This window comes from Centroberyx affinis, unplaced genomic scaffold (genome assembly GCF_046629955.1).
Source record: "Centroberyx affinis isolate AG114_WGS23_722 - 3 ecotype Tasmania unplaced genomic scaffold, CSIRO-AGI_Caff_v1 ptg002378l_1, whole genome shotgun sequence".
NCBI lineage: Eukaryota > Metazoa > Chordata > Actinopteri > Beryciformes > Berycidae > Centroberyx > Centroberyx affinis.
Window position 1 is genome coordinate 90001 of NW_027280634.1, and position 25315 is coordinate 115315.

At 42.9% G+C, this 25315-nt stretch overlaps 1 protein-coding gene across 1 annotated transcript in view; it reads right to left on the reverse strand.

Moving 5' to 3' along the window:
• Positions 1-25315, reverse strand: part of LOC139656069 (collagen alpha-4(IV) chain-like) — a 50534-nt gene that overhangs the window by 12923 nt on the left and 12296 nt on the right. The window contains exons 4-9 of the mRNA XM_071533556.1: positions 13748-13819; positions 5178-5312; positions 4321-4365; positions 4071-4187; positions 1503-1571; positions 602-637 (exon numbers count right to left, since the gene is read on the reverse strand). Coding sequence (XP_071389657.1) covers positions 602-637; positions 1503-1571; positions 4071-4187; positions 4321-4365; positions 5178-5312; positions 13748-13819 — 474 coding nt within the window. The remainder of the gene's footprint in view (positions 1-601; positions 638-1502; positions 1572-4070; positions 4188-4320; positions 4366-5177; positions 5313-13747; positions 13820-25315) is intronic.

The window sequence follows — 25315 nt, forward strand, 5'->3', positions numbered from 1 at the left end:
AGGATCCTGTAGGAACGCTGACTCCCTGTTTCCAGAGAGCCGATCGGTCAGGAGGTCTTTCGTCCGTTTTGATCCGATAGGCTGAACCGGAGCCGCTCCGGAGCCGGTTAGCCCTGCGGCAGGTTACCGTGGCGATCTGCCCCGGTTAACAGTGAGACTCCTTCATGAGACTGAAAAGCCAGAGTTAAACCCAAAGTTAGCTGCTGACTCACTCAGCTGGCTCTGCTGGGGAACCAGGAGCAGTTCAGCCTCTCCAACCCCAAAGAAACAAACCAGACAACATTCTCATTGATACACAGAGTATTGATTAGGCTTCAGTTCAAAAACATGTTGCATGTTGTATGATGTATGTTTATGTAGCATGTTGTATGTCTATGTAGCATGTTGTATGTTTATGTAGCATGTTGTATGTCTATGTAGCATGTTGTATGTTTATGTAGCATGTTGTATGTTTATGTAGCATGTTGTATGTTTATGTAGCATGTTGTATGTTTATGTAGCATGTTGTATGTCTATGTAGCATGTTGTATGTTTATGTAGCATGTTGTATGTTTATGTAGCAGTGCATATTGTATATAGTATGAGGAGTGCATGTACTCACTGGGAGCCCAGGAAGCCCGCTGGCTCCAACATCACCCTGTCAGACAGGAAGTCACATGGTTACGACAGGAAACGCAGAGAGAACCACCGACACGTTAACGTATAGTACTACAGTAGTATATGTGGTAGTACTTACAGGTACTCCAGGGTACTGTGTGTGGGTGTACTGCAGTAGTATGCATTGTTGGGCAGTTTAACTATATTTTTGAAACAAACAGCATTTTCAGTAGCGAAGCTGTTTTATTGATCCACAAAGCTACGTTTCCCCCAGGCTTTTCTCATTTCTAAGCATTGCAGTCTGGAATAAAACTGCTCAGGAAATGTGTCTGTGTAGCCGATGGAAGCACTTCCGTATGACGGTGACATCACAGACCAACACACACACACACACACACACACACACACACACACAAACAAACATGCACACTGACACTTTGCTTTATGTTATTATGTGGAGCACATGTTTTTTTGTTTGTTTGTTTTTGTTGCCAGATTGATATTGTTATTGAGCAGTTGATTGCAAAGCCACAGCTTGTTTTATAATAAACAATTGAACTGAATTTTTTTTTGCTGCCTATTTGTTTGACTAACATTTTTCTTGATCACTGAGATTGACATTGATGTGGCATGAAGTTGGTTCAATGTAAAAAAAAAAGTATCTTGGCTGTAGCAAACTAGTTTCGCCATGTTGCTCGTAGCTTAGCGAGCTACATTTAGCTAGCTAAGCTTCAGTGTAGTGGAGCTTCAGTTGATGTAGAGTAACTGGTAGCTTAGCTCACTACATTTTCCGAGTAGATTACCTAATACTGGAAGTATGTAGTATAATAGTAGTACTTAGAGGTACTCCAGGGTACTTTGTGTAGGTGTACTGCAGTAGTACGTAATATAGTAGTAGTTCTTACAGGTACTCCAGGGTACTGTATGAAGTGGATGGATGGGTCTCCTGCAGGTCCCTTCAGTCCCGCTAAACCCTGCAGCACAAAACAATACACAGACACAATACACAGTGTTATACTACATCTCCTTGGCAGAAGTCAGAGGGTCAGAAAGCAGAAGGCTCTGGATATTGCTGGTCAAGTCATGTGTTCAGTGGATTTGTTCCCTGAGTGTCCTGCAGGAGGCGCCGTGGCAGCATGGGGAGCCGCTCAGTCCCTGACAGCTGGTTTGTGCTGCTGCTGCTGCTTCAAGGCAACAAGATGCTGCTGGTCTCTCCTGTTTGTATCTTCATGGACAGCAGATCAAGGAGCAGCCGGTCTGGAGAGAGTCCAGTTCAGTGACATCAGGGAGGATCTCTGCTGTTTGAGGATGATGTCGTCCTTCTGGCTTCATCACACCATGATCTCCGATGGGAACTGGAGCGGTTTACAGTTCAGTGCGATGCGGTCGGTCACGGTCAGCCCATGGTTCTCTCCTGGAAAAGGTGACCTGTCCCATACAGGTGAGGGAGAGCAGCCGCCCCGAGTGGAGGAGTTCAGGTATCTCAGGGTCGTATTCACCAGTGAGGGCAAGAAGGATCGTTAACCGCTGGTTACGGGCCTCGGGAGGTGTACCGGGCACGACCGACTGGGAGGACACCTCGGGGTAGACCCAGGACATGCTGACGGGACTACATCTCCCAGCATGCCTGGGAGCGCCTGGGCATCCCCCAGGAAGAGCGGGAGGAAGTTGCTGGGGAAGAGGATGCTGACCCAGATAAGTGGCTAGAAAATGGATGGATGGATATACTATAGTATAAAATACATACTACGCTATACATACAATACCCATGTTTCTGAACCCAGTTTTTGCCTCAGCTCCAATCTTGCACACCTGATCCATTAAGTGCTACACATTTTCATGACAATTAACTGGACCAGGACCGGGCTGAGAAATACGGTACTATACTACATGTACTATAGAACACTATATATACAGTAGAAATATTGAGGTAGCCTACTAGGGCGTGGATTCATGGTGTCACTTAGATAAACATCGACGTGGCTGGGCCAGCAGGGCCAGCAGGGCCAGCAGGGCCAGCAGGGACAGCTGGGCCAGCAGGGCCAGCAGGGCCAGTCAGACTTAGCTTTTCCTAAGCAGATATAATGTGGATATGCAGACTGCTGAGTCGGTCAGGTATCTGCTCTGTGTAACAGGTGTGTAGGATGTAAACATCATAGTATGTGTGTGTGTGTGTGTGTGTGTGTGTGTGTGTGTGTGATCTGCCTGTCTGATGGTGCTGCAGGGTTGTGACGGTGTAGCCTGATGGTTTCTATGGTTCATTGGTGTGGTGGTATATTATTCTGTTAAACTCTGAATTGGGCCTCTATATGAATGCTCACCATGGATTATGGCACGAGGGATATTAACATCATATCCTGTGTATTGATTAATGCAACACTACATACTGTATATTGCAGTACACAATATATACTATACAACATATATTATACTACACTATATATATTATAGTAATATTACACATTGTACACTATAAGATATGTACTAGCTATACAACAAAACTGTTCTATAGTATACCATGAAAAAACAATATGTATTATACACACATACTATTCTTTACAATCTGTACAATGCTATATACAATACCAGTCAAAACTATACTATGCTCTAATATACAATACATTATGTATTATGCAAACTATTCTACACTATACTACACTACACTCTGAACTTTCCTCAATAGAAACTCATATATTACATGACATATAAATATGCATATCCATATATGAACATATTTATTCATATCATATATCAATAAGCACATAATTGACATATAGATATCTATATACCCATATGTGTACATATCTGTCTAGTTTTATATATCTGATATATATATATATATATATACATACAGTATATATATACACACACAGACACACACACATATATATACATATACATATATAGATAGATAGATATAGATAGATATAGATATAGATATAGATATTAGGGATGGGACGATATATTGAAATTTAATATATCTCAATACAAAACATGTCTGGTGTGTCAGGAACATGAATGGTGATATCAGCTCCATGTTATTCTGCTGTCAGGAACATGAATGGTGATATCAGCTCCATGTTATTCTGCTGTCAGGAACATGAATGGTGATATCAGCTCCATGTTATTCTGCTGTCAGGAACATGAATGGTGATATCAGCTCCATGTTATTCTGCTGTAGTAATCACTAATGAGACTCTTGACCATCACAGTTTCACAAGCTCTCCATCCAGATTATATTATTGTCACTTTGTAACAACATTTTTAAATTGTTGTTAAACAATTAAATTCTGCACAGTCAGACTTTGTTGTCACTGAACTTTTATTGATCACATGGTATCCTGATGTATTGATCCTGAACTCAGATCACGTATTGAATCATATCAGGAGAGAAGCAGATCGTCCCATCCCTAATATAAATAACTGATATCTGACTAGTTGTCTGTCTCCATATCTCCACCCGTTTGTCTGACCCGTTCTCCATCAGGTCCTCCTCGTCCTGGAGCTCCAGAAGAACCTCTGTCTCCTCTGGTTCCATTACAGCCATCCAGACCTGGAAGACCTGGACCTCCAGCTGGACCTGGGTGACCCTGCACACACACACACACACACACACACACACACACACACACACACACACACACAAGAGAGAGCTGTCACATCTAAACCAATCAGTGGAGCTGAAAGATGTAATTGTGTGTTTGGACGGGAATAACTACTCACCGGGACTCCGTCTAGACCAGGGAAACCACGAACACCAGCACTACCCTGAAACACCACAGTCTGTTACTACCACTGCACACACACACACACACACACACACACACACACACACACACACACACACACACACTATGGAAAGCCAAACAGCTCATAATTCACATCTCTTCCTTCGCTGTCATGTTCTCTTTGTGCTGGCTCCTCACTTCACTGTGTGTCAGACAGCAGAGTTTGGTGTCTGTTGTCATCACAGCACAATCTGCCAAAAAACTCTGTGTTCCTTTAATTGTTAATGTTGTGTCTACAGGATGATGTCACCGTTTCTCCTGGTAATACGATACAGCAAGTGAGGTGAAATATCGGCCTTTTCCACAGAACACACACCACACATCCAACATCCACCATCCAACATCCATCATCCAACATCCATCATCCAACATCCACCATCCAACATCCATCATCCAACATCCATCATCCACCATCCAACATCCAACATCCATCATCCAACATCCATCATCCACCATCCAACATCCAACATCCATCATCCAACATCCATCATCCACCATCCAACATCCAACATCCATCATCCAACATCCATCATCCATCATCCAACATCCAACATCCATCATCCAACATCCATCATCCACCATCCAACATCCAACATCCATCATCCAACATCCAACATCCAACATCCACCATCCAACATCCAACATCCATCATCCAACATCCAACATCCACCATCCACCATCCAACATCCACCATCCAACATCCATCCAACATCCAACATCCACCATCCAAAATCCATCATCCATCATCCATCATCATCCACCACCCATAAGATGTTCCAGCATCTTATTTACCACGTCTCCTTTCGGCCCGGAGGCTCCCGCTGGCCCCTCATTTCCTCGCTGGCCCTTCTCTCCAGTAGGCCCCTGGGTGCCGGGGAAGCCCGGGGGCCCCTGGGGGCCCTGCCGCCCCAGGGGGCCCGGGGAACCCTGCAGAACCCCACAGAACCCACAGAACAGCACTGTTAGAACCAGCACAGACAAACAGCTTCCATCAACACCATTACAGTCTCTGTACTGGGAATAAAACACCACCCAGTCTCGGTCTGTACTGGGAATGAAACACCTAGTCTCTGTCTGTTATGGGAATAAAACACCACCCAGTCTCTGTCAGTACTGGTTCCAGTGGAACCCGACCCTGTACTTCCTCTCCCATCATGTCGGACCACACTGAGCATCCAGCTACTTTGTGACCTTTGACCCTGAGTTTCCTGGTGGCTGCATGGAGACTCAGGTTGTCATGACACCAGCTGACCTTATGGTGGCAGCATTTCCCAACAACACGCTGTCTGATGACTGCTCTATTCTCATCACATAAACATGAAATATATGAGATGAAATTATCCAAAAACACGTGAAGATGATTCTGACTGAACCATGAAATGATTACCAAAACTAACAATAACCATTGAACACACAGATCTGCTCAGTAACATTTCATAATCAGATTATAATCCCAGTAGAAACAGATTAACATCAGAGAATTACATTCACTTCAACATTATGTCAGTATAAATATACAAAATTGATTATTGTGTTAATTATATCAGCTGCTGCTCTCACAATGCGAACACACACACACACACACACACACACACACACACACACACACACACAGTGTGTTGAAACAGCAGGCTCAGACAGCCAGATGTTAAATTAGACGGAATGTAACTTTAAACCAGCATACGTCAGATTAGACTACAATAGAGAGAGAGAGAGAGAGTAAGAAAGAGAGACAGAGAGAGACAGAGAGAAAGAGAGAGAGACAAAGAGCGAGAGAGCGAGAGAGAGACAGAGAGACATAGAGAGAGAGAGAAAGAGAGACAGAGAGAGAGACATAGAGAGAGAGAGAGAGAGAGAGAGACAGAAAGATAGAAACTAAATGTTTTTTGGTTCAAATGAAAACCAAAGTGAAGCTGTTGAGCGTCTGTATTAATAAACCTGACGACACAGATTAAAATCCTTCATGACTTCTGTCACACCTGAATAAACTAAGAGTAATTTCCCAGAAAATGTATTGGAAATGCTATAAAAACTATAAATAATCAGTTATCATCAGGACGGGTAAATCTAATAATACCACCTCAGATCTGAATCAGTGGACCAGCTGACCATGTGAAGTTTGGGTCCAAAAAAACAATGACATTTTCAACCAGCAAACAAACTGAGATCATGAAGATATCCACTAATAATCAATATTAAGAAATTAATAAGAGCAGAAATAAGACAGATATTCACGATTCAAGATTTCATGTTAAAAAGCCATCAACCATTTAAACACTTCTACACTTCTGAAATTCCCCACTGCTACGATATAAAACCCTGAAATACCCCACTCCTACCCCTATAAACCCTGAAATACCCCACGCCTACTATAAAGCCTGAAATACCCCACTCCTACCCCATGAACCCTGAAGTACCCCACTCCTAACATATAAAAACCACGAAATACCCCAGTCCTACGATATAAAACCCTGAAATACCCCACTCCTACCTCTATAGACCCTGAAATTCCCCACTGCTACCATATAAAACCCTGAAATACCCCACTCCTACCATATAAAACCCTGAAATACCCCACTCCTACCGCAATAAACCCCGAAATACTCCACTCCTACCATATAAAACACTGAAATACCACACTCCTACCCCAATAAACCCTGAAATTCTCCACTCCTACCATATACAACCTGAAATACCCCACTCCTACCCCTATAAACCCTGAAATACCCCAGTCCAACCCTTATGAACCCTGAAATACCCCACTCCTACCCTTATGAATGCTGAAATACCACACTGCTACCCTTATGACCCCTGAAATACTCCACTCCTACCATATACAACACTGAAATACCACACTCCTATCCTATAAAAACCCTGAGATACCCCAGTTCTACCCCTATAGACCCTGAAATTCCCTACTGCTACCATATAAAACCCTGAAATACCCCACTCCTACCCCAATAGACCCTACAATTCCCCACTCCTACTGTGTAAAACCTGAAATACCCCACTCCTACCCCTATAATCCCTGAAATACCCCACTCCTACCCCTATAAACCCTGAAATACCCCACTCCTACCCTGATGAACCCTGAAATACCCCACTCCTACCCTGATGAACCCTGAAATACCGCACTGCTACCCTTATGAACCCTGACATGCCCCACTCCAACCATATAAAACCCTGAAATACCACACTCCTACCCTTATGAACCCTGAAATATCACACTCCTACCCTGATGAACCCTGAAATACCCCACTCCAACCATATAAAACCCTGATATACCCCACTCCTACCCCAATAGACCCTAAAATTCCCCACTCCTACCGTATAAAACCTGAAATACCCCACTCCTACCCCTATAAACCCTGAAATACCCCAGTCCTACCCTTATGAATCCTGAAATACCCCACTGCTACCCTTATGAACCCTGAAATACCCCACTCCAACCATGTAAAACCTGAAATACCCCACTCCAACCATGTAAACCCTGAAATACCCCACTCCAACCATGTAAACCCTGAAATACCCCACTCCAACCATGTAAAACCTGAAATACCCCACTCCAACCATGTAAACCCTGAAATACCCCACTCCAACCATGTAAACCCTGAAATACCCCACTCCAACCATGTAAACCCTGAAATACCCCACTCCAACCATGTAAACCCTGAAATACCCCACTCCAACCATGTAAAACCTGAAATACCCCACTCCAACCATGTAAACCCTGAAATACCCCACTCCAACCATGTAAACCCTGAAATACCTCACTCCTACCATGTAAACCCTGAAATACCTCACTCCTACCATATGGCAGTGGATTGGCTCTGTGCTGGGTGCCAGTCAGGGAACGGTTACAGGCGATCAAAGGTACAATATGGACACTGTGGGACAGACTCGGCCTCTTCCCTGTGGTGAGTCGCCATCTTGGCATATGGCTACGCCATAGTTACTAGGAATTGAGTGGGTTGGACCAGAACAGCAGAGGTGAATGAAGGCTCCCGATTGGGTGGAAAAGTGGGTGTGAAAAAAGTGCTACAAAATCAAAATAAAAGTTTTTATTGAAGTTGCAGATCGCCACAATATAAACCCTGAAATACCCCACTCCTACCATATAAACCCTGATTCTCCTGGTAGAAGTGAGATATTTCAAAGTGTATTTCAGGGATTTATATGCTATGAGTGGGGTATTTCAAGGTTTATAGGGGTAAGAGTGGGGTATTTCAAGGTTTATAGGGGTAAGAGTGGGGTATTTCAGGGTTGTATATGGTCGGAGTGGGGTATTTCCAGAGGTGGTAGAAGTACACAAATTCCTTACTCAAGTAAAAGTGCAAAAATTCATCTAAAAATAGACTCTGGTAGAAGTTGAAGTACCGTTTCAAATTCTTTACTCAAGTCAAAGTATAAAAGTACATGGTCTTAAATTTACTTAAAGTATTAAAGTAAAAGTCGTTCTCCAAAATGCATTTCTAATGTTCTAAACTGGTTTTCTGTTGGTGGTGATAGAAAATAAAATTACTTTGGTGTTATCCTTTAAAACTTATTATGAGACATTAGACATTATTATGTCTATTAATCCTCCCTCACCTTTAATGATTCTAAAGAAGAGCAACAGGAAGCAATATTAGCTGACAGAGGTTGACCTCTGACCTTTACATGAACATAAATGATCGCGTTATTGTTTTCCTGAAGACAGACACAGTGTGTGTGTGTGTGTCTCTGTCTGTCTGTCTGTCTGTACTGTGTGTGTGTGTGTGTGTGTGTGTGTGTGTGTGTGTCCAGGCTGTGTTGTGATTGGATGTGACAGCTCTGATCTCTAGTTAGGCCTCGTTGTATCAGTCTTTCTCTGAACCAACCAGCCTGTAAAATCACTTAGACAGCCAGTTCCCACAATCCTCTCTGCCTGTCTGCCTGCTCTCAGCTGTCCAAACACACACACATACACACACACACACACACACACACACACACACACACACACACACACGCATACACACACACACACACACACACACACACACACACACACACACACACACACACAGACACACACACACACACACACACACACACACACACACACGCATACACATATACATACACACACACACACACACACACACACACACACACACAGGTTAGAGGTGGGCCAGACCTGGACCTACTGACCAACCATTACTGCTACTGAGAATAATTTCCAAAATATAATTGCAGTTTAGGCATTTAGCAGATGCTCCTATCCAGAGTGACGCACAGTTAGTGCAACAGGACAAGAATCACACTGTTAAACTAGTTAAACTAGTTAAACTAGTTAAACTAGTTAAACTAGTCTCCTTTTTACGGTCTATGGGCAGCGCTGCATATCTCCAATAAGACTGAAAACATACACTGCAACTATGGCAACAGCTGGCTGGTGACGCGCCATGTCACCAGGAAGTGATGTCAGAGGGAAGCGCGTCCCCCTCTTTCCTCGGCTCCTTGTCTGTGAGCCGCCCTCCTGATACATCACTCACCTCTGAGTGTCACTTAAAACCAAGGGGGCGTGTTCAGGGGTGTAACGAGACACGGGATTGGTTCAATCCAATCTCATCAGATCTGACACTTGCTATTGTGAGATACTGGAATTAAAACTTCATAATCCCTTACACTCTTGTGTTTACCTTGTGATTTTAAAGTTTTAGTGAGGTGACACCCCCCTCCTGCACACAGACACAACCACACACACACACACACACACACACACACACACACACACACACACACACACACACACACACACACACACACACACACCTGTGCTTCTCTGACAAAGGAGTGCTCTCCTCTCCTCCAGTATTCAGTCACTGGAGAGAGAGGAGAGATGGTAGAGAGAGCATGGCAGACTATGTGGGTCGGCAGCAGAATTCAAACCCTGAGTTTGACTGAAACCTGTTACCACGGCAACCACATCATCCAACTGAACACTGTACTGTTGTACTGCCCACACATCAGACAGCACTAGTCTCCATGGCAACAGTATTAAACCTCCATCCCATTAGCAGTGTTAGTATTAGAACGTACTGGGAAACACTGAATACAAACCAGCAAAAACTGGGATTATGTACCTGGGAACCAACTGACATACTGGTAAAATACTGGTAATGTTGGTCAGTAATGTCTGGCAGGTTAGTCTAGTAAGTTTAATATTTGATGCCTTATGATGCCTTATGTTGCCTTATGTTTCCTTATGTTTCCTTATGTTTCCTTATGTTTCCTTATGTTGCCTTATGTTTCCTTATGATGCCTTATGATGCCTTATGTTTCCTTATGTTTCCTTATGTTTCCTTATGTTTCCTTATGTTGCCTTATGTTTCCTTATGATGCCTTATGATGCCTTATGTTTCCTTATGATGCCTTATGATGCCTTATGTTGCCTTATGTTTCCTTATGTTGCCTTATGTTTCCTTATGATGCCTTATGATGCCTTATGTTTCCTTATGATGCCTTATGATGCCTTATGTTGCCTTATGTTTCCTTATGTTTCCTTATGATGCCTTATGATGCCTTATGTTGCCTTATGTTTCCTTATGTTGCCTTATGTTTCCTTATGTTGCCTTATGTTTCCTTATGTTGCCTTATGTTGCCTTATGTTTCCTTATGATGCCTTATGATGCCTTATGTTTCCTTATGATGCCTTATGTTTCCTTATGATGCCTTATGATGCCTTATGTTTCCTTATGATGCCTTATGTTTCCTTATGATGCCTTATGTTGCCTTATGTTTCCTTATGATGCCTTATGTTGCCTTATGTTTCCTTATGATGCCTTATGTTGCCTTATGTTGCCTTATGTTGCCTTATGATGCCTTATGATGCCTTATGATGCCTTATGATGCCTTATGTTGCCTTATGATGCCTTATGATGCCTTTTGATGCCTTATGATGCCTTACATTGATTGACAATTTGGCTGTTTATGAGGAAAAAGTAAATTTGTCACTGCTTTGTTAAAGGGGAGGACTGGAGTTAAAGGCCCAATCCCAACGTCCGCACTCTCAGACTCACGGACTTTCCCGACAAGTCCGCGAGGCTTCAGGACGTCCCGCTGTGAGATCGGTTAGTGTGCGAGGCTCACTGGAGGACTTCATGAGCCCTTTATGCACACTTTCCATAAGTCTGCATTTCTGCAGACTTTGCCTGAGGGAATTACCCACAGTTCATAGCGTTTGTGACGTTAATATTCATGTATGTGGAAAATATCAACCAATACAACCGATACAAAAGAAAAAAAACATAATTAAGGAAAAATAAACACAAAAAACAATTAACAAGAACTTAGAGAGAAACAGGCATGAAAGGGTGAAACTACATGCAAGATACAGTTAAAAGAGAAAACATTGCAACATTAAAACAGAATGAACAGCTCATTTGAAAAAAAAGGAAGTTAAGTTTTCCTAAACGTTTCAGAAGGATGTTAGATGCTGCTAATATCAGCAGCATGTAATATAGCCTTTATGTGCTTATTTGTGCTCATTAAGATTTATTAAAAGTACCCTTTGCTTTTAACGTGCCTCCTACTTTCTTTTTCTTCTTTTATCTTTTTATTTTTTTATTTTTTTTACATATTTTACATATTTATAGTATTTTCTATATCCATTAGCACAGTATAAACTTTGCAATGTTGAAAAACATATACCTAGGCCTATTTAACATTATTCATCTTTTCTTTTTTCATTTTAGCTTAATAATGCTGTTTAGACAAAAGCTCAAAAAAAGAGTAAATTACAAATTGATTAATTGACGGGCGATATCAACGTCTGACGTCGTCAAGGCAACACGTGATGTCACAAAGTGCCGTCCCATTCCTCCTGAACCATTTCGAGCCTCATGACTTCTCACACTCAGGCAATACAGCTGAACACAGAGGTGATGTCAATTAAGTCTGTGAGGGCTCAGGGTTTAGGGCTCAGGGTTTAGGGCTCAGGGTTTAGGGCTCAGGGTTTAGGGCTCAGGGGGGACATTGGGATTGGGCCAAAGAGGAAGACTGGAGTTAAAGGGGAAGACTGGAGTTAAAGGGGAAGACTGAAGTTAAAGGGGAAGACTGGAGTTAAAGGGGAAGACTGGAGTTAAAGGGGAAGACTGAAGTTAAAGGGCAAGAGTGACCGCTGTTTAGAATTTAGTTAGTTAAGCTGTTGGTTAGCTAGTTGCTGTTTAAACTGTGTGACGACCCTCCCACTCTCCTGGCCCTGCGTCCTGTAGGAGCCTGCTAGGCAGGATCGTGGTCAAGGCTGATGGAGTGCACCTGGGCCCGGTGAACTCCTTGGGCTTTGAAAGCCGGCTGACCATCAGTGTCGCTCTCCCTCCTCATCCATGCACACTTTTTGTTCCGTTCTTTTGGTTTGATGTAGTTTGTTGTTGTCTAGTTATGTTCCCCTAGTTTATGTAATAAATCATTGTTTTAATTTTTACCTTGGCGTATGGCTCCCCTCATTGTTACTCCTGTGAGCCGGGTTGTAACAACTGTTAGTTGTTAGTTAATCTGTCAGTTGTTAGTTAAAGCTACTAGCTACCAACAGAATCTGACACTTGATGACTGTGGCGACCCCTTGAGTCCTTTAGCGGTATTTTACATCACCTCACCACTTTTTCATGTAAGTTAACCTGACGGTTATTTAGTAGATAGTTAGTCCTTCTGTTAAAGGTCCATATTCTCCACTTTTCCAGAGTGAAACGTGAGACGCCGCGGCCCGGCGGCTACAGGTAGGGAAAACTCTCCGGTAATAAACAACGACAACCGCTCAACCGCTTTGAAAAAAACACTTTGTTAGTCTGTTATTTCTTACAAAAATGATAATGAGCGAACCTTTGTGACGCCACAAAGTTACGGAAGTCCAAACGGCTCGTTTAGAGGCTCGCTGCACTAATATGGATTGTGTGGATTTAGTTTTGATACTTTCACCATGTTTAGATAGACCATCCAACTCCTTTATCACCACAGAGGAAGAGGAGTCCTGCTTTACATGATGTGGACCTTTAAAGTCAGGGTTAGTTTTACCTAATTCTAATCTGGACAGTGTCACTGAATCTGGGATTCAAACTGTCAACCTTCCACCTGTAGCATTAATGTGATCAGAAAGAGGATCAGACTAGATCAGCGACAGGAGGAGATATCTCACACACACACACACACACACACACACACACACACACAGTCCCTGGGGCTCCATCTCAGCTGCAGGACCAATCAGAAGCGGGTTGGTGTCTGTCTGACCAATCAGAACAGCCAACAGTAGAATCCTTGCAGCTTGTTTAAAGACCACCTCTGATGATGTCACCCTGTGGCTGTGTTGTGACTGGCTGAAGTGTGAGTGGGCGGAGTCTTACCCTGGCTCCTTTGGCAGGAATACACTGACAGGAGGAACAGTCCCGCCCACCACATGGCTCCATCTGGTCGCCCTGGAAACCAAGAACACACTGTTACTGTGACATCAGCACGACATTAGCACAACATCAGTATGACATCATCAGCATTTCAGATTTACCACTAAGAAACCTGCCCCTGATAAATTTTCAACTTTTGAATATCTATGTGTGGTTCTGAAGTCCGTGTCCCCGATCCGGCATCTTACTGTCTCCCATCCCCCAAAACACAACAGTCTTTTCAGAGTCTGCACAGATCTTGACAGCATGATTATTTCTGGCGATTTTAATATTCATATGGAAGTAATTCTGATGTCAAATGTTTTAACAGTTTATTAGGATCTTTTGCTCTCTCACAGCATGTCTCTGGGCCACACACTGGATTTGGTTATCTCGAAACCTATGGATATTATGATCTCCAGTATTCTTGATGTTGCAATTTCTGATCATTACTGTGTCTTTTTCGACGCAATATTTAATAGTGAACAGACCAATAATACCAGAACTATTGAGAAGCACTATCTCGATGATATCTTGTAAAGACCTGGTGTACAATTTTAATTCTAATATACAAAATATTATTGATGACATTACCCCAGTGAAGTCAAAAAGACTGTGTGGGAAAAGAAAAACTCCATGGAGAAATAATGGATTGGTTAGGCAGCTAACAAAGGAATGCAAGCAAGCAGAACGAAAGTGGCGGAAGTCCAAACTTTTAATTCATCACGTCTACAGGGCCAAACTGAATATCTATAACAAGGAAATGAAAGTCAAAAGGCAGTCATATTTTTCAAATATTATTAATGCAAATATACCCTTTTTTCCACAATAGACAAACTGTCACATCCCCCTCTCTTAATCCCAAGTGAGCTTCTTTCAGTAAATACATTTTGCTGCCTTTTTTCTGTACAAAACTACAAATATCAGAGCAAACATTTCTAAATCAGGCCCACACAAGAAAGCAGAGCCTCAGCCCTTGATCTCATCACATAGGTTTACCCCTGTGGGTGGTATGACACATTTTTCTCCAGTTAACTCCATGGTACTCAGTGAAGTTGTTCGGCAGGGGAAGACATCCACCTGTTGTCTTGATCCTCTCCCAATAACCTTTTTTAAAATTGTTTTTAATTGCTTGTCTGATGCTGTTTTACAAATTGTAAATACCTCACTGGAATCTGGTATTTTTCTAAGTTCCCTCAAAACTGCAGTAGTCCAGCCATTGCTCAAGAAATGCAATCTCAATGACACAGTAACTGCTAATTACAGGCGAGTATCAAACCTCTCCTTTCCCAGTAAAATTCTTGAAAAGGTTGTCTACAATCAATTACATGAACATCTAGCCCTATACTACAGAAGCCAAGAACGGCCGTGCTTGCAATTATTTTTTTAATGCCGTTATCTTGAGATAACAAAGCTTGTTTGTTATCTCACGAGAAAACAACTTTTGTTTTCTCGAGATCACTGGATAATTATGGAGAACTCGAAAATGAGGTTCATTTGATTACACCTGATTTCAGCCTTCAAGATCACTATCATGACTGTCGGGGAGGATTCATAACTGTCAAGGCATAAATGTGTAGTTTTGTTTGCTGCAGTTACGTTGTTGTTAGTTGTCCAGACGCCATCTATGCATGCCGGCATAGCACTCCTGATCTCTGATAAAAATTATAAGTAATAAGAGGAAACAACATTTTGTTTTCTCGTGATAACGGGTTGATTATCTCGTTATCTCGAGATAACAAAGCTTGTTTTCTCAAGATCACGAGATAATTAACTCGTGATCTTGAGATAACGGCATTAAAAAAAATAATTGCAAGCACGGCCGTTGTTGGCTTCCGTACTATACAATCTGCATGATGTTTTCCAGTCTGGTTTTCGTGCAAACCATTAGGTTTGTTATGGTAAACAATGACCTCAGATTAAAGCTACATTAAGCGTTTTTTTCTGACCACTAGAGGGAGACAGAAACCGCAACACACACAGTGACGGAAGCCCTTAAGGACAAACCATGCATAAAGGCTAATGGCTAAAATAAACGTGCCTACGGAGAAATATCTCCGGTTACCAGTCTCCCTTTGCCAGATCTTTCTCCCGCTGAAGGTCACATGTCCCACAATGACAAGTGAAGAGGCAGGCAGCAAGTTCACTAGTTGAAAATGTTTACTTGCTAGCTTTATCGATTCGCCTTTTCTCGGGCAACTTTGACAACAAGCTTTAGGAAAGAGGTGAAAACAGCCACACAGCTGCTGCTGTGTGACTGTTTGTTTACATCATTACATCTCACGGAAATCGTAGCACACGATAGCTTCAGGACTGGTTACAGGGTCTGAAATCGCTTATTGCAGGTTAAAATAATGCTGCTGGTAAGGTATCTGTTTTACTGTTACTGGATTTAAGCGCAGCTTTCAACACTGTCGATCACAACATTTTAATTCTAAGACTTTAAAATTGGGTTGGCCTATCTGGTGCAGTTCTAGAGTGGTTAACCTCCTACTTGAGAGACAGGAAGATCTATGTTGCTTTAGGAAACTTTACATCAGAGAAAGTTAACATACTGTGTGGGGTTCTGCAGGGGTCAGTTCTTAAGACCCTATCATTTAACCTCTATATGCTCCCTCTTGGTCTGGTTATAAGAAAACACAACATATGCTACCATAGCTATGCCGATGACTCTCAGTTATACATTTCATTGTCACCAGGAAATCTGAGTCCAATTGATACACTTATCAATCGTATAGACGACAGAAACAGCTGGATGTTGCAAAACTTTCTTCAGTTGAATAAGGATAAAACAGAGATACATGTAGGACCTAAAGAAGAAGAGAAGAAGTCACCACCTATCTAGACTCCCTTTCTCTCAAGAACAGTGAGAAGTCTACTACGGCTTTTTATCATCTTAAAAACATTTCAAAATTAAGAGGTTTTCATTACATGTTTTACACAAATCTTTTGTATTGATGCCTTCAGGAATGCGTTTCCGAAGCCACTTGCAGTACAAATAGGAGAAAATTTGGTTTTATCCCTGAAGCAATTAGACTGGTAAGCAGTAAATGTAAAAGGGAAGGTTCTCTCATTCAGCTCCCTGATGTTAAAGAGATGCTCACCTGAGTCAGTACTTACACCTGTTTATGCAACATACCTGCACCTGTGCTTACTAACTGATTCTACCTCCAATTTATTAACTTGGTTTTAAAAAGTATTAGATTCCGTCTTATATATATACGTATATTTTTTTTAATGTATTTATTCATTCCACTCATTTATCTAATTTCTATTTTGTATGTGTATGATGAATGTGTGCTGTTTTGTTGTCCTACTTCAAACCCCCCCCCGGGGATAAATAAAGTATATTTGAATTTGAATTTATTGCATGCGGATTCCGAAAAACTTGTCCATGCCTTTGTTACCAGTAGACTTCATTACTGTAATGCCCTCTTCTGTGGTCTACCTAAAAAGACCATCGGCTGACTGAGGAGGAAAAGGTTCATCTGCCGTCTGTTGACACACAGGTGTTACATAAGTAAAGCTTAATTAACATGTTGGTTTTGATTGGCTGCCACCTGGGCTACAGCTGACTCCGTCACGGTATTCACGGTGGTAAATTTATGATCAGGGGAAATTACTGTGGTGCAGATTGAGCGTGCCGCTATTCTGTTACCACTAGTTTTATGAATTAGCCCCTTAGACTTTAAAAATGGCCGACTTTAACTCTCTGGAACAATACTTAGACTTTAAAAAGACGGAGTTCAGCTCTTCAGCTTTAACAGACTTTATTCCAGACAGTGTGGAATGTAAACATGGTGGAGAGACAGATAAGCATCTCTGTGAAATGTGTCTTGCTATTGACAGGAAGTAGAGTGTGGAGGGGGGACAGGTGTGTGTGTCTGTTTGTGAGTGTGTGTGTGTGTGTGGGTGTGTGTGTGAGTGTGTGTCTGTGTCTGTGTGGATGCTATATCAGATAACGTCAGTGACAATCACGCTCCATTTTACTGAACCCACACACCCACACACACACACACACACACACACACACACACACCCACACCCACACCCACACCCACACCCACACCCACACACACACACACACACACACACACACACACACACACACACACACACACACACACACGCAGCAGGTCTGTGTTCAGACCAGAACTGTATTTCCTCCCTGAGTACAACACACTTCAAGGAGAAATGTCTGTTAGAACAGACGACTGACACTGTGACACAAGCATTTCATCTTTCCATCAATCTATACAGCGGCTAGAAATGTAATGTGATTATTACTGAATTTAACTTTACTACTAAACTACAATTCCAAATTTGTTTTTCTCAATTCAAATTAAGTTTTCTAAATTCAGATTCATCTTTGTAAGACACCCATGGGGGCACAACGGTCTTCAGTTCTCCAAGTCTGCCACAGGCTCACAGGGGAGGAGACGGGTGCCGGACCTCGGCTCACCTCCCGGTCCCCATCGAGGCCCTCCGGGGCCAGAAAGCGGTCGGTAACGGGCAGCGGGGAAGAAGCAGGAGCCGTAGCCCTAGAACTCTTACCACCTCCACCCACGGGCTCCGCAGACGGTGGTGTCATTAGCATTTGCTGATTTTCCTTCTCCTTTGGCCAGCAACTTCTTAAGGGCAACTAGTTAACGGCAGCTGGAGCGGTGAGGTCGTTAGAGACGGGACGAACAGACAGAGAAACCGGATCACCGGTGCCGGTGACTGACAGCGATACGAGCGGCAGACGGTGCCAGTTAGTGATCGGTTGGAGATTTCAGTGATCGGTTTGATCGGCTTGTTTGCCAACTTGCAAAGACGAAAGGCCGACAGCGAGCTAAGAACCTGACAGAGTAACCACCTTCCTGCCTCCTCCATCACCTGTCACCTGTCTCCACCCCTCCTCCATCACCTGTCACCTGTCTCCACCCCTCCTGCATCACCTGTCACCTGTCTCCACCCCTCCTCCATCACCTGTCACCTGTCTCCACCCCTCCTCCATCACCTGTCACCTGTCTCCACCCCTCCTGCATCACCTGTCACCTGTCTCCACCCCTCCTGCCTCCTGCATCACCTGTCACCTGTCTCCACCCCTCCTGCCTCCTCCATCACCTGTCACCTGTCTCCACCCCTCCTGCCTCCTGCATCACCTGTCACCTGTCTCCACCCCTCCTGCCTCCTGCATCACCTGTCACCTGTCTCCACCCCTCCTGCCTCCTCCATCACCTGTCACCTGTCTCCACCCCTCCTGCATCACCTGACACCTGTCTCCACCCCTCCTGCCTCCTCCATCACCTGTCACCTGTCTCCACCCCTCCTGCCTCCTCCATCACCTGTGACCTGTCTCCACCCCTCCTGCATCACCTGACACCTGTCTCCACCCCTCCTGCCTCCTCCATCACCTGTCACCTGTCTCCACCCCTCCTCCATCACCTGTCACCTGTCTCCACCCCTCCTGCCTCCTGCATCACCTGTCACCTGTCTCCACCCCTCCTGCCTCCTCCATCACCTGTCACCTGTCTCCACCCCTCCTGCATCACCTGTCACCTGTCTCCACCCCTCCTGCCTCCTCCATCACCTGTCACCTGTCTCCACCCCTCCTGCATCACCTGTCACCTGTCTCCACCCCTCCTGCCTCCTCCATCACCTGTCACCTGTCTCCACCCCTCCTGCATCACCTGTCACCTGTCTCCACCCCTCCTGCCTCCTCCATCACCTGTCACCTGTCTCCACCCCTCCTGCATCACCTGTCACCTGTCTCCACCCCTCCTGCCTCCTCCATCACCTGTCACCTGTCTCCACCCCTCCTGCCTCCTCCATCACCTGTCACCTGTCTCCACCCCTCCTGCATCACCTGTCACCTGTCTCCACCCCTCCTGCCTCCTGCATCACCTGTCACCTGTCTCCACCCCTCCTGCCTCCTCCGTCACCTGTCACCTGTCTCCACCCCTCCTGCCTCCTCCGTCACCTGTCACCTGTCTCCACCCCTCCTGCATCACCTGTCACCTGTCTCCACCCCTCCTGCCTCCTCCATCACCTGTCACCTGTCTCCACCCCTCCTGCCTCCTCCATCACCTGTCACCTGTCTCCACCCCTCCTGCATCACCTGTCACCTGTCTCCACCCCTCCTGCCTCCTCCATCACCTGTCACCTGTCTCCACCCCTCCTGCATCACCTGTCACCTGTCTCCACCCCTCCTGCCTCCTCCATCACCTGTCACCTGTCTCCACCCCTCCTGCCTCCTCCATCACCTGTCACCTGTCTCCACCCCTCCTGCATCACCTGTGACCTGTCTCCACCCCTCCTGCCTCCTCCATCACCTGTCACCTGTCTCCACCCCTCCTGCCTCCTCCATCACCTGTCACCTGTCTCCACCTTTCCCAGCTGCACCTCATTCCCTCATTCCTCCTCAGTATTTATACCAGTCCATTTCCCTTTGTTCTCTGCCAGATCGTTCTAGCTGCTCAGTCACTCATCTGTATCCTGCTGTTCTGTTCTGCCTGTTCTGCCTGTTTTCCTGTCTGCCTCGTAACCTCTAGTTTTCCAGGTACCTTTGCTACTTGGACTGCCTTACCGTGTTTTGACCTTTTTGCCTGATTACTGGATGGTGAGCCTATCATGTCTTAGTACTGAGCTGCACTGATGTTAGCTGCTAATACAGATAGCTGCTAATACTGAGCTGCACTGATGCAAGTAATGGAAGATCTGTGAAGGATTTGTTCATGGTTGAGTCTCGATATGCTAATGAGACGAGCTGCGAGCAGGTTGAGAAACTGAACTGAGAAACTGAGTCGCACATGGACACAAGAGACAAACAGGCTTGTCCTAACAAACTACATCACTCTAAACTACATCCCTATCAACTACATCACTATCAACGACATCACTCTAAACTACATCACTGCTAAACTACATCACTGCTAAACTACATCACTATCAACTACATCACTATCAACTACATCACTCTAAACTACATCACTGCTAAACTACATCACTATCAACTACATCACTATCAACTACATCACTCTAAACTACATCACTCAAAACTACATCACTATCAACTACATCACTCTAAACTACATCACCATCAACTACATCACCCTAAACTACATCACTCTAAACTACATCACTCTAAACTACATCACCCTAAACTACATCACTATCAACTACATCACTATCAACGACATCACTCTAAACTACATCACTGCTAAACTACATCACTGCTAAACTACATCACTATCAACTACATCACTATCAACTACATCACTCTAAACTACATCACTGCTAAACTACATCACTATCAACTACATCACTATCAACTACATCACTCAAACCTACATCACTATCAACTACATCACTCTTAACTACATCACTCTAAACTACATCACTATCAACTACATCACTCTAAACTACATCACTATCAACTACATCACTCTAAACTACATCACCATCAACTACATCACCCTAAACTACATCACTCTAAACTACATCACTCTAAACTACATCACCCTAAACTACATCACTATCAACTACATCACTATCAACTACATCACCCTAAACTACATCACTATCAACTACATCACTCTAAACTACATCACCATCAACTACATCACTATCAACTACATCACTCTAAAGTACATCACCCTAAACTACATCACTATCAACTACATCACTCTAAACTACATCACCCTAAACTACATCACTATCAACGACATCACCCTAAATTACATCACTATCAACTACATCACTCTAAACTACATCACTCTAAACTACATCACTCTAAACTACATCACTGTCAACTACATCACTCTAAACTACATCACTATCAACTACACCACTATCAACTACATCACTCTAAACTACATCACTCTAAACTACATCACTCTAAACTACATCACTATCAACTACATCACTCTAAACTACATCACTCTAAACTACATCTCTATCAACTACATCACTCTAAACCACATCACTCTAAACTACATCACTCTAAACTACATCACTCTAAACTACATCACTATCAACTACATCACTCTAAACTACATCACTATCAACTACATCACTCTAAACTACATCACCCTAAACTACATCACTATCAACTACATCACTCTAAACTACATCACCCTAAACTACATCACTATCAACTACATCACCCTAAACTACATCACCCTAAACTACATCACTATCAACTACATCACTCTAAACCACATCACTATCAACTACATCACTCTAAACTACATCACTCTAAACTACATCACTATCAACTACATCACTCTAAACTACATCACTATCAACTACATCACTCTAAACTACATCACTCTAAACTACATCACCCTAAACTACATCACTATCAACTACATCACTCTAAACTACATCACTCTAAACTACATCACCCTAAACTACATTACTATCAACTACATCACTCTAAACTACATCACTATCAACTACATCACTATCAACTACATCACTCTAAACTACATCACTATCAACTACATCACTCTAAACTACATCACTATCAACTACATCACTCTAAACTACATCACTCTAAACTACATCACTATCAACTACATCACTCTAAACTACATCACTCTAAACTACATCACTATCAACTACATCACTATCAACTACACCACTATCAACTACATCACTCTAAACTACATCACTATCAACTACATCACTCTAAACTACATCACTATCAACTACATCACTCTAAACTACATCACTATCAACTACATCACTATCAACTACATCACTCTAAACTACATCACTCTGAACTACATCACTATCAACTACATCACTATCAACTACATCACTCTAAACTACATCACTATCAACTATATCACTATCAACTACATCACTATCAACTACATCACTATCAACTACATCACTCTAAACTACATCACTCTAAACTACATCACTACCAACTATATCACTCTAAACTACATCACTCTAAACCAGTGGTTCTCAAACTTTTTCACGTCAAGGACCCCTAAACTGACACAAATTAGACTACGGACCCCCATTTGATAAGATTTTGTCCCAGGGTCCCCCATCTGATAAGATTTTTACTTTTAGATGTTTTCTTACAGAAACGGTATGAAACCCATGACCAAAATAGTCATACATTCTGTCATTGTGTTACTTATGGATGGAATTATAGTGAAAATAAATGATTCCCCTTTTTGCTGGGGACCCCCTGGAACCCCCTCAAGGACCCCTGGGGGTCCCCGGACCCCACTTTGAGAACCACTGCTCTAAACTACATCACTCGAAACTACATCACTATCAACTATCAACACTATCAAACCAGGTGTATTAAAACGCACCAACCCTTACAACAGTGGTGCTCTCACTGGGATGGTCACTATGGTAACACATCAAATGTTAATTTCCATGACAACAGCATTGAAAATTCTATGGCAGCCATCTTTAGTGGACCATCCAAGGATGATAATTTGAATGGCACTTGGTTTTTCTTCCCATTGAGGCTGTTTCAGTGTCTGCTGAGAGAAATCAGTCAACACACCTCAGCTAGTTCTGATGTTGTGATTTAACCACACACACACACACACACACACACAGACACACACACACACACACACACACACACACACAAACCAGCATGATAATACTGTTTATTTACAGTTTCTTGTCTGAGACTCTTATCACATGTCCTCATTTCACATCCCCCCCCATCTCTCTTTGTCTGTCTGGCTTCTACCTCGCTCTACATACCTGGTATTCCACTCTTGTCTCAACACTCTCAGAAAAAAGGGAGCAACTTTGGACCTTCTGGTCACCAAACCAGAGCGTTATAGAGTCACTCTCTAAAATCAAGAGGATCCAGTATTTCGTTGAACATGTTCCCCTACAGCAGATACTGTGTGAGCAGAGAAACCTGAGAAAAATTAGCTCAGTGTTTATCTCCCGTCCCAAGAAAAGGAATGGTGTCAGTATGGTGCCTGGTGACAAACTGAAGAGGGAAATCCAAAAGTGTCTCCTAACAGCAGCAGAGAAAGCTGGACTCACCAGCATTAGATCCTTTCTTGTCCCTTTGGATTTCTTTGGTATAAAACATCACAGGCCACTTTACTGATGTCACCACAATGATTTCTGGGTATAGTCAAATTTTTCAGACCATTGCCGCTCACTGCCATTTGGAACCACAAACATGCAAAGTTGCCGAGTGCAGCTTTAAAGGGATCATTTCTGTTGACATAAAAACTAAACCTGAGAATTGGCCTTTGACCTTTAAAACACACTAACGAGTTGCTGCTGTCTGCCTCTATAGGGCAACATAGACTTAAGTGACCTACTAGCCTTTAAAAAGTAGAATTTGTTGTCATTTAGTAAGAGTAGGTGCAGGGCTCCATAGCGCCACCATTTGGTTACATTTGCGACTCTGTTTGCCAGTAGTTCCACAAATTTTTTTCTCTGTTCGCACCAAAACCAAACATAGTCTCTGAAATTTTGTTTCCTAATTTTATGTCAGAAACAAATACTAAAGCAATGTTTTGTGTTTTCCAAAGTTATTAATGTAGTTTTTTCTGAAAATGGCTTGTCATCAGGTTCTCTGTTTGATGAAGCAATTTGGCTAGATCACACATTTAGTATTTTCAGTAAAATGACGTATCAGCCTGCAGCACAAAGCAGAAGATCACTGAATTAAATGCATTTCACCTTGTTGAATGCACATAGCCCAAATGTAATGATCACAGGTAGGAAACTGTCACTGGTGATTATCTATTACAGGTTAATAATAATCTATATCAACCATAACTTTGGAAAATGGTTTAAAGCATCAGAGTCAAGTGATGTGAAGTGGAGAAACGTATCTAGATTCACTAGCCTATAATTTTATTTTAGTATTTCTTAATTTCTGAACCTGTTGATTTAGAAAATACAATTTAATGTACTATAACAAAGCCCTATATCAGAGGTCAGATGTCAGTGTTGTCAGACGGGACAGTACATTGGTCACTAATGTAAAAGAGTCAATTATTCACTTTTACAGTTGGCCTATTGCCCATTGCTTAGATCAGGGGTTCTCAACCTTTTCTACTTCAAGGCCCACCTATTTATACTTGTAACAGGCCAGGGACCATTAAAAAAAAAATAACCCAAATTATTTTGGCTAATCTATTCTATTCTAATAATCTAATCTAATAATTTATTCTAAGTGTATTAATGAACTACAACAACACCACTCCCTGTTATACAGGTGGGAGCCCTCGTATTAAATAAATACAATAAAAACAAATAGGTTCTTTAAAATTGCATGGATGTGCCAGAAGCCAACATAAAACCATAAAAGCAGGGCATTCTCAGTCAAAAGGGATTTATTATACAAAGGTGGAGTCTGGCCTATTAACACAACAAGAACTAATGATTCAATAATTGCCACAGCAAACAAGGAAGTAACCTGTCTTTAGGCGACTCAACAAGTTACTCAACCAAGCATAATTCAAGAGTCGGGACCCCCGACAACGGCGTCAGTGTTTCCCACAGGCTGAACATGTTTTCTTTAGGGTGAAT